The sequence below is a fragment of the Artemia sp. Qi Xiang Cuo genome, chromosome 19, assembly GCF_049724085.1.
Source record: "Artemia sp. Qi Xiang Cuo chromosome 19, ASM4972408v1, whole genome shotgun sequence".
NCBI classification, from domain to species: domain Eukaryota; kingdom Metazoa; phylum Arthropoda; class Branchiopoda; order Anostraca; family Artemiidae; genus Artemia; species Artemia sp. Qi Xiang Cuo.
This window is the reverse complement of record NC_142812.1, coordinates 33,731,867-33,746,143: the sequence shown is the minus strand read 5'-3', so window position 1 is coordinate 33,746,143 and position 14,277 is coordinate 33,731,867. Positions and strand designations below refer to the sequence as shown.

At 35.5% G+C, this 14,277-nt stretch overlaps 1 protein-coding gene across 1 annotated transcript in view; it reads left to right on the top strand.

Annotated features, from left to right (window-relative positions):
• Window positions 1-14,277, top strand: part of LOC148940762 (kinetochore-associated protein 1-like) — a 340,431-nt gene that overhangs the window by 237,084 nt on the left and 89,070 nt on the right. The window contains exon 32 of the mRNA XM_089105067.1: window positions 3,587-3,766. Within this exon, the coding sequence (XP_088961193.1) occupies window positions 3,587-3,766 (180 nt within the window). The remainder of the gene's footprint in view (window positions 1-3,586; window positions 3,767-14,277) is intronic.

Here is a 14,277-nt window from a genome sequence, read left to right as displayed (position 1 = left end):
TTTTTTTACTTTAATAAATAAAAAAATATCAAACTTCAAGGAATAAATATCAGCACATGTAAATTAAACTGACGATCCACGGTTATTTGTTTTTATTTTCAGTAAAGCGCTAATTATGTTCTGATGAATTATGTTCTGTCATGCCTGAGAAGGCATGGGGGTTATCGGCCCTACTCATGTTAATTTTTGCTCGTTTTGAGTTTGACTTATAGTTATTTAACGCTTGGAAGATTATTTTATTTCTGCTCATCTTGGCTCTTTACTTTTCTTTGAAAAATTTGTTTTGTAGAAAAAGTTATTAAATTAATAAATATAAAGGTTACATTGGCATTATCAGGCGTACTTTCAAAAATATACATGCACATTCCTTAAAATACCGTCATTCTTAATGTATTCTAAACCTTGTTAAGTATTTTTCCACATCTTGTAAGGTATAAAGTAAGCTTATAAATCTTTTAAGAGTATTCTATAGTTCAGTCTGAAAGAAGTCCACGTTTTTTGTTTGCGACTGTCTTATTTGTAAATAATGTATAGTTGTTGTTCTTTGCTCAATTGTTTTTCTTTAATTAATTCGCGAGTTGATTATTTTGCAAACTTTTCGTATTGTTTTCATTGTAAAAGAATAAGAGTTTTTCTTTTTGTGTATGTATTTCAGCCTTTTTAGTAGTTTGTCCTTTTATACAGACCTTGAGTATTAATTAAGTCTAGCTCTGGGAATTTTAACCTTAATTTTGAGTCTAAAGCCTGATTTCCATGTCGAATTTTTGGTTCTAGTTGGGTTTTTTTCCACGTAGTTTAAAAATAAATCTAGAGAAACGCCGAAGAGACTTGGCTCTATTTACAATATTAAATAAAAAAAACAAGTTTTTTTAACTGAAAGTAAGGAACGACGTTAAAACTTAAAACGAACAGAAATTATTCCGTATATGAAGGGGGCTGTCCCCTCCTCAACGCCTCGCTCTTTACGCTAAAGTTTTTTTATTGTTTAAAAAAATAGAGTTGTGAGAAAGTCAAACTTTAGCGTAAAGAGCGAGGCGTTGAGGAGGGGACAGCCCCCTTCATATACGGAATAATTTCTGTTCGTTTTAATTTATAACGTCGTTCCTTACTTTCAGTTAAAAAACTTTTTTTTTTTATTTAATTTTCGAACGTTTTTTAATTAATGAAGGTTCTGATATTGGCTCACCTTACATGAATTATTAAAACAAAATTTGAATATTATATTTGGTTAAATTGCTTTCTCGAAACTTGTTTAACTTTTTTTACGAACTTTTTTATTAGTAATAAATATACGTAACTTAGAATTAACTTACGTAATGAACTTATATATTCATAAATTTTTAACACGTATATTAGGGGGTTCACCCCCTAGTCAATACCCTGCTCTTTAAACTATAGTTCGAATTTTTTTTTCCAGTTCTTTAAAAATGACCTCTTAATCACAATCAGTTGATCAGTTGAAAAACTTGTTTTTTTTTATTTAATTCCTGATCTTTTTCTTTAATAATTCTGGGAAATCCGGCGCCCCCTTCATAGCAATGTCTCTTCCCCCATGAAAACTTCCTTCATGGAAAGATCCTTCCATATAGCCTCGACCCTCTCCTTCCCCCACCTACCAGAAAAAATCTCCTCTGAAAAAGTCTGTATACTTCCCAATAACCAATACTATATGTTAACATTGAGTAAAGTTCATAACTTTCAGCCCTCTCCCTGGGGACTTTGGGGGATCAAGTCATCCTAAAAGACATATTTATCATATTTTCGACCATGCTGAACAAAACGCCCATCTCGAAATTTTGATCGGGTGACTTTGGGAAAAAAATGAGCGTGGGAGAGGGCCTAGTTGCCCTCCATTTTTTTTGGTCACTTAAAAAAGGCAGTAGAACTTTTATTTTCAGTTCCAATGAGCCCTCCTGCTATATTCTAAGACCACTGGGTCGATAAGATCACCCCTGTAAAAAAAAAACAAAAACAAACAAACAAACAAACTAACAAATAAACACGCACCCGTGATCTTTCTTCTGGCAAAAAATGGAAAATTCCACATTTTTGTAGATAGGAGCTTGAAACCTCTACAGTAGGGTTCTCTGATACGCTGAATATGATGGTGTGATTTTCATTAAGGTTCTATAACTTTTAGGGGGTCTTTCCCCCTTTTTTCGAAAATCAGCCAAATTTTCTCAGGCACGTAACTTTTGATGGGTAAGATTCAACTTAATGAAACTTATATATTTGAAATCAGAATTAAAATCTGATTCTTTTGATGTATCTATTGGTATCAAAATCCCGTTTTTTAGAGTTTCGGTTACCATTGAGCCGGGTAGCTCCTTACTTACAGTTCGTTACCACGAACTGTTTGATAATGTATCTTGGTCATCTGGAAGGGGAGTGGAAAATTGAGGTAGTGCCACCCTTGAACTGTTGAAAATGCTCAAAAGTGTTCCTGAAGCTAGTCAAAGAGTATCTTATCTTTACCTTTACAAAAAGAAAAACCGTGTGTTATTGTGTTGAGAGGGGGGAGCTTTAGAGACCATGTTTTCTCTAAATTCTTCCTTTGGTTGCGATTCTGATTATATGAAACATTTAAAGGCTAATTAATTTGATCAGTTTTATGTTGAAGAATACTACAAGAATAGTTTTATAGTTTCAGGTTCAAGTTCGTCTTTCCTAATTTTTTGTTACAAAAAACAAACAGGCATCTGACATGAATGATCATGCAAATTGGAAGCAAGCAACCAATCACAAACAAAAATCTGTTTTTCTAGCATTTTTCCGTCAAACAGCCTTGGCATTTTTTGATTTTTTTTTTGTGTATGAAATAATCTTTTTGCTAAAGAAAAGGAATGGTAAGGACCGGCAGAGGTAGTCGTTTTTTTCTCACTTTTAGTTTTTTAATGCTAAAATTCAAAAAACAAAAAATTCAAAAGTTCATAATAGAAAAATTGATAAGTATTTAAATTATTGGTCCCACATTCTTAAGCAATGATTTATTGCCTTTTTTTCCTATGGTCCATTGTCTTGTGTTTTTTAATTGTGACGGATTTTTCAATAAACACAACACACAACCCCAGTCACGAAACCCGTCAAATGGGCTATTTGCAAGAGACCGCTATAGATATGTGATTGCAAAGCCGTGGTTTCTCAATGAGTTACAATATATGAACGATTTTTTTTGGAGTCTAGGGGGGGGGGGTACTTAGGTTAGGTTACGTATTTAATATATGGTATGCTTAATCTATAAAAAAAACTTTAGAGTAAAGAGTGAGGCGTTGAGGAGGGGACAGCCTCTTTCATATACGGAATAATTTCTGTTCGTTTTTAGTTAAAGATGCCTTTTAGTTTTATAATACTTAAGTTCAAAAATCCTATTTTAAAACCAGAACTAATCATTTTTTTCCTTGTGATAGTCAAAATTGGAGATTCAGAAATTACCCAAAATATCATATGTTTTCTTTTGGGCTTGTACATTGATACGAATAATTTCGCAATGCTAACAGCAATGAAATCTTTGAGAAGTACTATATTCCTTTAACGCATGAACTAATAATTAGATAGGATCTAACCTGGTGGTATCTTTATTTTTTAGCGTCCTGAATTTAATCAGTGGAGGCCCGTTGATGGAATACATGAAGTTCTTTTACAATTTTATTACGAGCACAGACGTAGCATTTGATGCTCAGTTTAAACTAAACGCTCTCAAAGTCCTTCTACTAGCTTCTAGTGAACAAATATTACAAGAACTTGGAACTACGTTTGATGAGCTCAGGTATCATTTTATTTTTCTTCAAGTTTAGGCTTATATTCCCTCTTCACCAAAAAGAAGAGAAAATTGTACCTTAGTATTTCAAAAGCTTGACCATTGAAAACTAGAAAGACTACGTAGGCTAAATTTTCTTTGTATTAATTTATATATACCATATATGGTGGTGTTTATCTGTTTGAGTGTAAATTTTTTGAAAATGAAAGAGCTGAAATGCAATGTAAATTACAAGGGTTTTCTTACTCTAATAATTTTAATATTAATGTTATCTGGTTCATCAAAGTGGCTCGGTATGCCGTTTTGGAATACTTGAACCGAACAAAGAGACTAGACATTGTATAATTTTTTTTTTTTTTCTTCATTTAATTACTATTAAGTGCTAATAATTGTTGTCAATTTATTTTTTTTCCTTTTCCTTATTTCTTTGTGGTGTTTAGTATTTCGCTTATGATTCTCAGTTTTTGATATTTTATGCTATATTTTGTAGATTAGATAGTGAAATACTCTGTACGGGTTTAATCACTGAATAAAATCATTCATATGGTGGTGTCCTAACCCAAAGGGTTAGGACGCCATCATAAAGTATCATCCAAAAATTAGCTACTTTGTCTTAAGATTCCTCTAAAGGATTTTCAATCCCCTTGTTGCAAAGGGGTATATACTTGTAATTGCAAAGTTTTGTCTTCAATATAATGTAGAGTTCCCCTATATGGTGGCTGGGACCTTACTTTTTGACTATGGAAAATGGTTTCAATCGTTGGAGGTTTTTTGAGAAACGGGCAGAACAGAACCTCGGAGCAGGGTGGGATGGAAGGGGAGGGTGCCAGTGTTTGGGGCTTAACAGACTTAGATCTTTAACGATTTTGTAGAATTAGCAGTAAAATTTGCTTTATAGTATGTAGGGGAATGACTGCAGGGACAGTAAACATTTCAGTGTGTCGAGCTCATAAGCTGCCATCACGTCATATTTAGTAAATCCTCATGTAAGGCTATTCTCACGAAAATCTTGAATGCTTTACTTTTGCTCTCATTTTAAATTATGAAATACCTTTCAGTTTTGGTCACGATGATATGGCAAGCAGCTTTCGTTCATGGCGTCTAATCACGAATACTTAGGGAGAGGGGCAAAATGAATTTTCCAAAATTACGGTGTAGGGGGGGTGTGTAAATTTGTCATTTTTACATTGAAAATACCTCCAAAAGGTATTTGAAATAACAAACCCTAAAAAATATATTTTTAAAAATCTAGAGGGGTGCAAAAAATCAAAAGGGAGTAGCCCCTACTACCCCCTCCCAATCAACGCTAATGCTTTGAGTATTAATTTATGGCGTCTGTGAAACGCCTAGATGTTTCGCTTTAAAATTCAATATCACTATTCGCTAATGAGTTTGTATATATGCGTTCCGAACAATGCATAGTATATGAAGCCATCAGCATTAAAGTTTTTCAATTCCAGAAAAGTGAAATTCTTTATATAGGCTCCCAATTATTGCTGCCTAAAAATTTAGGCACCAATGCTAATATACACTTCTGCTAATATATATAATGCTAATATATACAGCTAATATATTAATTATATATAATACATATATAATGCTAATATATAATATATAATGCTAATATATACAGCATCAATAATACACTTCAGACCAACTTGCTAGGATACGTCTTGCATTTTTTGTCGTACAAAAAACAAAACAAAGAATAAACAAAAAAGCAAAAACATTTGCTATGAAAGTAAATTAGTTACTTTGAAAAAGCTTTAGTAAATGCTGAAATATGTCACAGGCAATGCACGAGTAAGGAGTTGCACTTAAAATTATTGAACATGAACTAATTTGAGGTATCCGTGATTTAATAATTATTCAGTGAACTTGACCCATTTTAAAACTGAAACCTATGCATATAAAACAATAGATAATCATATCCGTCGATTTCAATCTTAGTTGAGCATGGTTAATAAGTATATACTCCTTTTTTTTACTTATGGGGAAGTGTCTTTGCAGCTTACTTTTGATATTGATCATCTGTGTTTGAGATGCTCAATCTTTACTTAGCTTATGAACAGTCAAGATTTATTTAAAAGCAAACATGTGCCTTTCAACATGTTGATTTTAAGCTCCGAGCTAAAATCATATTTTAGTATGGTTAAACAAGAAAAGTGAAAATTTGAATGAAAAATAAAAAGGGATTTTAGAAGTTAAAACCACCAGATTTGTTTCATATTTGAATTCAAACTCAAAGTGAACAGTAATTTTCGTAGACAAAGTAGTGAAACTTAAAAAGAACTGAAATCAAAATGAATGATACAGTCAATCGTAAAGAAATTATCAGCTGAAGAGATTAGACCGCAAACGAGTAGTAATTACAATGAATAGAAAAATGGCACTTTAATTGAACACAAATTATCAAGAATCATAATCTCACCCCACTTAACGGCTGAGTGTCATCTGTGCCTGAAGACAACGTATATTTTGGGGAGCCGGCATTTCCCCCCGGAAAATTCCTCCACCGTGTGGAAAATCCCCCCTCCCCTGGAAAATTCCCCCACACGTAAAATTGAACAGCCAGAGAGAAGTTACAAAATAGGTACCTCAAAATGTCGATCAGATATCCCAAGGGGTTTAGAACAGGGACTGGTTGGTCTCCGATCATTTTCGTCGCATAAATTCTGCTAATTTTGAGATTTAATGTTACTTTTTACTTTCAAAATAACAGCACAGACCAGAAATATTCCCAGAAATACAGAGAGATTAAATATTAATTTCTAACTCAAAATATTTGAGTGATACTTGAGAGACTCGTGATACTTGAGAAGACTCAGTGATACTTGAGAAGTGCACTTGAGAAGACTCTGCGAAGAGGAACAAAATCTGTACCAAAACTAAGAGGCCCCTCCTACTGTCAACGATTGGAAAAGCTGTCACTTCCTTCCATCTCCTCTAGACTCCTCCAGGGGGATCTTATGGAAACTTTCAAGCTATGTCACAAGTACTACAATAACATTGGACCAGAGAAAATATTCTTCTTCAACATAAACGATCTGCAAGGACACACCTTTAAGCTAAAGCAAAACACTTTCAGTAAAGAAGTTGGAAGGTTGGCCTTCTCAAACCGAGCAGTCAAGGAATGGAACAACCTCCCCAAAGAAGTAATTATGGCTGAATCTACCCACTCTTTCAAGAAAAGTATTGACAAATTTTTTAGTGAAAGTAAATTTTTATAAAGGCGAAAGCCTTTTATTGCCTTATATTATTATTATTAAAAACAAAATGACACAAATAAGGACAAAAGTCCTATGTACTGGCCTCTAAACGTCTCAAAATAAAATTACCTATTGCCACTATGTGAGGTTGATTGCCACGATCTAGGAAAGATTGGTTTGGGTCTCTAGAAGCAACTGATCATTATAACTATTAAACAAATTTCTCCTTTAATTTAAGTTCATTACTCCTAAAAAGGAAATATCCCAATCCATCCCCCACAATTCCGTATAGTGGACAAGTTCATAGTCTATTTCGGAAATTCCTGCGTCTTGCGCTTGAAAACATTGCTTAAAAACAATTTACATCAATCAAACACGTAAAGTCCTGGCGCTGAAGGTTAGCGCGTCAGCGTCCGACGTTGTAGATGTCAATTCCAACCGGGATGGAACCAATTTTTTTTAATTGTTTGAATTTTGCTATATCTGTAGTTTCCGTTTTTCACCGTTCTTTTGGAGTACATATTGCGCGAGAGTGGATCTATATTGTTTCCAAGTATAACAGTCTTTGACGTCACGAATTTCGTTTACAACCCTTAAATTAACTCTTAAACGGATTTTTTTTTCCTGGGGAAAAACCATGGTACACCAAAGCCCGACGTTGCTGAGCCCTCGTTGAATTTTGTTCAATCTGTCTGAGACAGCATTTGTTTTTCTAAAATTTTCGACTTTTTGCTATTGGATGTGAATACTAGATTGTTTTTTATTGTCCCGTTATTAGAGGATACACTGTAATATAATTTTAGTATAGCATGATCACAATAAAGTAAATTACAAAAAAAAGTTGCATTTCAGGCCTATTTGAATGTGGGGGACAGGCTGCCCTCCTGTGCGCACATACCCGACTTGAACCATATAGTTAGCTCTCTGATTCTCTCGTAAAGAACTGTTAAATTGTTTCTGGTAATTATTTTTATAATTAAAACCAGCAATTGAACCTTATGACAAACCTACAGAAATGGTGGAACTAAAAATGTGACTCGATATACCTAAAAATGTGCTCTTTTTAACATATGTACCTATATTTTACCAATTATCTAGCACTAAAACTTTAAATTGCACTTTTGGATTGTCATTTTTGTTTAACAACCTGCGTTTCAAAACAACATATTGAGACAAACGCCGATGGCTCGTGTAAGACTAGATTTTTTGTTGTTGACTCACTATGAGAGACAAATTTGAAGAACCTTGAGCAATCTCCCTTGCGTTTTCATACTTCCCATGAGCACTTTCATCAAATCACATTCACAGCCCATGGTCTTTTATGATTATAAGCATAATGCAGAAATGATAAGAAATAAAAGTTGGTTGGGTGAAGCATACAGGAAGACGTGAGAATAGCCTTGGCATCATGCAAAATCCTTAAAAATCATCAAGCCATGAAGGATTGCGTTTTGGTATTGAATACTATGCTTCTGGCCTCTAATTAATAGCCAGTAATTACTATTGAAAGCCAAGCCACAGCATCATCTATCATCCATGGGTTTTTAAATCTAAAAATCACCTTACTCTTAGAAAAATAGCTTCTGAGGAAAAAATGGTGTGGATTTTTCTTTCTTGGGGAAAATTTATTTTCAGAAGTAGTATTTTCTTATGACTTGTTAAAATACATTTGAAAAATTTAGAAAAGAAGCTTGCCGTCATCAAACCTTAGAGACGAAAAGGTAAGTGCATCTAGGACTGTACATGCGCAGCCCATCCTGTTGAAGTCTGGTAGGAGCAGGGGCGTAGCTCCAGCGTTTTTATTGAGGAGAGGGAAAGAAGGGTCCACATCCAGAGAGTAAAGGGACATGGGCTATTTAATAATTGTTCCTTCAAATTATTGGAGGGGGTAAATGCCCCCTTGCCCCCCCAAACGACGCCACTGGGTAGGAGTTGAGTGGAAACCAAACAAAAAAGTAGCTTATATCTAATGATATCTTATATTTAACTCAAAAAGTGTTTGTGAATTTCTTCGTCAATACTGAGCATCTCGGAAGAATCGGTTCCGTCTGTTTACCTTAAAGATTCTTGTGTCAAACCATGGTTTACCAAAGAGTACATACTAGTGAAAAGCCTTTTAAATGTGATTGGAATAGTAAGAGTCAAAGCTCAGAGAATGAGGCAGCTATTTTAGTCAAATGTGGCACCATGCCCCAGAAAAACAGCTTTTCAAAAGATGCTTGTGTTATAATAACTTTTAGTTGCTATATGCCATGGTTTGTTCTTGTTCCATGGTTTGTTCATGGATTGTTCCATGGTTTATAAGTGAGCAATAATTGTATATGTATCTATGCATTTATTTATTTTTCTCGAAAGCGGCTCCATATTTTTTCGGGAAAATTGGCATCCTGGGATACTCTGGCCTAAGAAAACGATCTAGATAGGTCAGAAGTTTTAAAACTTCGTTAAGAGCCTTAATTTCGGAAAAATAAATGTACGTGAGTGACGTCATTTTATACACATCGGTATTGCAAAGACGTTGTCACACTTGCCACACTTATGTGGAAAAATTGAAGATTTTCATGTATGGAGAAGTTTATATTAAATTGCTTAAAGAGCGAAAAACTGGTAATTTGCCAAAATATTTGCATATATTTTGACATGGGATTGCAACAATTAAAAAATCTTGAAAAAAAAAACCAAAAGTTTGAAGCATAGTAGAAATCGTTGTTAGAAATCGGACTTGGTGATAATCAAATATCTTTGAAAAGATTAGTATGAAAAGACATTAAATTGCGTAAAGAGCAAAAACTGGTAATTGCAAAAATATTCGTATATATTTTAACAAGGGATTATAACAATTCAAAAACCTTAAAAAAGTAAAGTAAAAGTTTGAAGCTTAGTAGAAAGCTTAGTCGCATAAATTGGGGGGACAGGGGTGTTCCATCCTAAAATAGTTTGCCCCCCATAGATTCTGATAAATTCATTTTGCTATCCCCAACAACCCTCTTAATTTTCGTGCATTGATGCGGCTGACTTAAAGTGTACATGTATTGGCGATTAGTGAATGACAAACGCGTAATAAAATCAAACACCATTCTGATCTGACCAAAGATGGAGCATGCACACCGTTAACTAAAGGGTCAGAGCTAGAGCATACGCAATATTCGTCGAAGGATCTTGTGCACTTTTGCCCAAAGGGGTTTAGAGATGGGGCCAAAGGAGATCGGTGACGGAGTGTACGCATTGTTGTAGAAAAGGGACCGGCGCCAAAGCGTAGCTCACCCTCAATCAAAGGGAGCAGGAGGTTGAGTTTATTTGGGTCGGAGCTCAATTTGGGTCTTTGAATCACGTAGATGGAAAATCTTTGAACGGCTCTGATTTCAACAAAAAAGTTCACAAAAATTTTCGTGAATAGAAGCCAATGACTTATAGTGTACTGTATTGGCCATTATTGAGTAATAAAACATGTAATAAAACCAAACACCGTCCTGACGCCGACCACGAGAGATCAGGAAGAGGTGTGTTGATCCAAGATGGAGCATGCGTACCGTTGACAAAAGAGGTCAGAGCTAGAGCAGAGGCATTGTTCTTCGAAGGGGGGTTGCAAAAGGATCTTACGCGCTCTTGCCCAAAGGGGGTTGGAGATGGAGCTTAAGCGCTGCTGATACAGGAGGTCGGTGACGAAGTGTACGCGTTGTAGTCCAAAAAGGATCGGAGACAAAGCGGAGGACATCATCGACCAAAGGGAGCAGGAGGTTGGCTTTATGCGGGTCGGAGCTCAGTTTGGACCTTTGAATCACGTAGATCGAAAATCTTTGTATGACTCTGATCTCAACTACGTGTAACATGTCTAAGTTTCTTTTAAAATGTGTACATGAGGACTCTGTTCGATACGGGTTATTTACACAATTTTATGTTCTTTCCCTGGGACTTCTTGTATCATGTCATCCCTGGAGGCATATTTTTCGAAACTTATGACCGCCCTGATTAAATGACTAATTTGTTTTTTTTAATCCTATGCTGTATCGGTCTACGGCGACACTCGAAGGCATGCAGGGCAACATTTTGCCATCCGTCTTGTTTTGGCGCTGATAAACACAGTTCATATATTATCCAGTATGATCATTCTCTATCTCACCCATTATAAAAACCCGGACCGGGGTGCGAGTGCTCCGGAGAACGTTTTGGCAGATATAAACATGTTAGACATGCTAGACAGGTTAGTCTGTTTCCGACTGTTTCCATCAAAGTGCATTGAAATAAACGGAAATAAAGCTAATGCAGAAACAAGCTAGACAAGCTAAGGCAGAAATAAGTGGGAGGAGCTTTTTGTTCACGAAGACCAGAAATGATCTGCGATAAGCTTACTGGTATATTCTGTCTACTGTGCTGATAAAGAACACCAGAACTTTTATGTTGTAATGAAATGAGCCATTTTACAGTTTTTACGATAATTCATTCCATGGGAGACCAGAAAAAAGAAAACTTGAGATACGTCGGTAACTGATTAAACGTTGTTGCATTGACTATGAAGTCTATATTTTCTATACGAAGATCCCTTGTGCGAAAAGTCGTCAAGTCACATGTTTTAGCCGACAGTATAAACTATCCTAGTCTTTACTTAATCAATTCTTTGATTGATAAACACCATAAATATACGAAGAAGTCATTTTAATTCAGCAAGAACCTTACGATAGGATATATAATACATCTTGTTTTTGTTGACTAACAATATGGATCCTTTCTTCGTGAATGGAAATCAAAACGCGTGTTTGTTCACTGTCATTTTCGCTTTCTTTTTGCGTACTCAAATATGTTTGTTTTAGGTATTTTGAATTCGTCGTGTTTTTTTTTTCCTTTTTTTCTTCAAGACGTAGCTCATAATTTCGGTACTGGTGCATAATATGGACAATTCTAAAAAGTCAAGTTTGGTTAATGCTAATTAAATAAAATAGGATAAATATATAATAGTTTAGAAACAAATTTGGGCTATATATTTGCACATTAGGGGGGGGGGGGGGTAAAGCAATGAATATGTTAAATACGTAACCTAACCTAACCTGGGTACCTCCCCCCTAAACCCCAAAAAACAACAGTTTAAATATCGTATACGCAATGAAAACTACGCTTTGCAAGCCATTTCTCAATAGCGATCTCTTGAAAATAACCCCTCTGGCGGGTTTCGTCTCTCACTACTATATAGAAGTGTCCATATTATGCACCAGTACCATAATTTCTTGTATGCAGGAGGTTATAATTCTTCTGAAATACTCCATAGCCCCACAGTATTCTAAAAAGGTAAGCATATGTACCCATGGTCCGGAACTTCCAGTCCATATCCTCCGGTCCGGAAAGTATGTCTGGGAATATAAATACTTGCTGAAAAATGATATTTTTTTTTGCTTCGATTATCCAGACTTGAATGCAGACTTGACTTGGAAAACTCTTAGTAGGACTATGACACATCACATGAACACAGGAATTAGTTGTGAGAGGTGTATGCGGAATCCCTAGGATTACCAAAACAGTCTGAAATATTCGATATTCATGGGGAAATATTAACATTTCACGCGAACATTCAAGAAGTCTATCAAAAGGATTGACAAAGTTAAAAGTCTTATTAAAACCCTTTAAAATGTTGCAAAAATAGAAGTATATGTAGTTTTGTTTACTGAAAAATCCCTGGTCTTTACACCCTCCCCCCCCCTGTTTAAGAGATGGTAAGTAATTGTGTTATCATATATTTCTAAAACGAATCAAAGTCCATAAATAGTCAGGGGTTGAACCACATAATTTATTATGTGGGAGGGGGATACAAAGAGGCAGTTTAGACTCAATCAGAGTAATGGATGTAAATCGAAATATTAGCTCAAACGCATAACTGAAAGGGTTAAGGACACTAATTTAGGAACGTACATCTGCAGCATATAGTGCACAGTCCCTTGGTGGACAGCATACCACTGTCAATGTGTCAGCACTTTACAGTCCGTAGGTTTTTTTGTCTTTTTTTATTGTTATTATTATCTATAATAGTTTTCGTTAGAAGCAAGAAAAAAAAGTAAAAGGCTACTAGATTTGCATAAGAATGAAAGTGGATAAAAGTTGGATGTGCTCCATGATTTGACTCAATCACCTTCACATAGCAAAGTCCTTTTTAGGACTGTAGAAAGTGTATAAAGGGTATTCCATTGTATAATATATTGATAATTAATGGCTGATTTAGTTGAATTTAAACCATAAATCACTGTCCCATTTGTTTAGCAATGTAAGTGGGTGTTGTCTTCTTGTTATATGTAAATCTAATTAAAAATGCAGCACGGGCTAGACGCGAGGTCGTTAAGGCCCCATTCACACTGACATTTTACTAATACGGAGATTTAGCTTGCGCTATTTTGAGCCCATCAGATTTTTTCGGTTAAAAAACTTTATGAAAAATTATGATTGACTCCAATTAACGCTAGTCAAATCTTGATAATAGTAAAATTTCACTGTGAATGAGTCTTTACGGAATAGAATCCTGTTCTCTTTACTTCTTAACCCGTTAAAAATTTGGAATGGCCTCTAGTTCTAAAGTGACACCTGAATTAGCCTAAAATGTTTGGTTGAGATTCAACAACCTCTGCTAGTAAATATCCTGATGACGATAATTTAGCCCCCCCCCAGGAGTGAATATTTTTGGGGCATCAGAAAGACATCACGTGAAAAACGTTTTCACTAAATTGTATTGAAACCCGACAACCCATTCTGGTAGATACCCTTGTGACAACAAATTAGGCCTTTCTCCTCCACGGATGCCAGATTGCCCTCAGTCACCATAAAGTACAACTAGGACGCTAACTCCTAATACCAGCCAAGTTTGATTGGGATCATATGCCCCCTTCTCGTGGATGTATTGATGAGAGGAATTTAGGGAATCCCCTTCCAGAGACTGGCACTGACATAGACTCCAAAACGTGTAATTAGTACTCTAGCTCTCCTTCCCTACTGAATTTGGTTGAAATTCAATGATCCCTTCTGTTAGGTGCTTTGTCGGCGAAAGATAAGCGTCGCCCTTGCTTCTCCTCCAATGAGGTCAAATCTAACTCTGACTTTAAAAAATAATGCATGAATGGCACATCAAATGTCACATCCGACTAAGCTTGATTGAGATTAACAAAGTTCTTAGAATTGTTTTTATGAAATTGCACAGCATAACTAGGACATCATCTTTTACTTACCACCGAGGTTCGGCAAGCTTTTCTGGTAACGTCTTGGTGTTAAAGTTTTGGGACCCCCTCTTCACATGCGAACTTTTCAAACGCACAACTAGGATACTTAACCATACTTCCC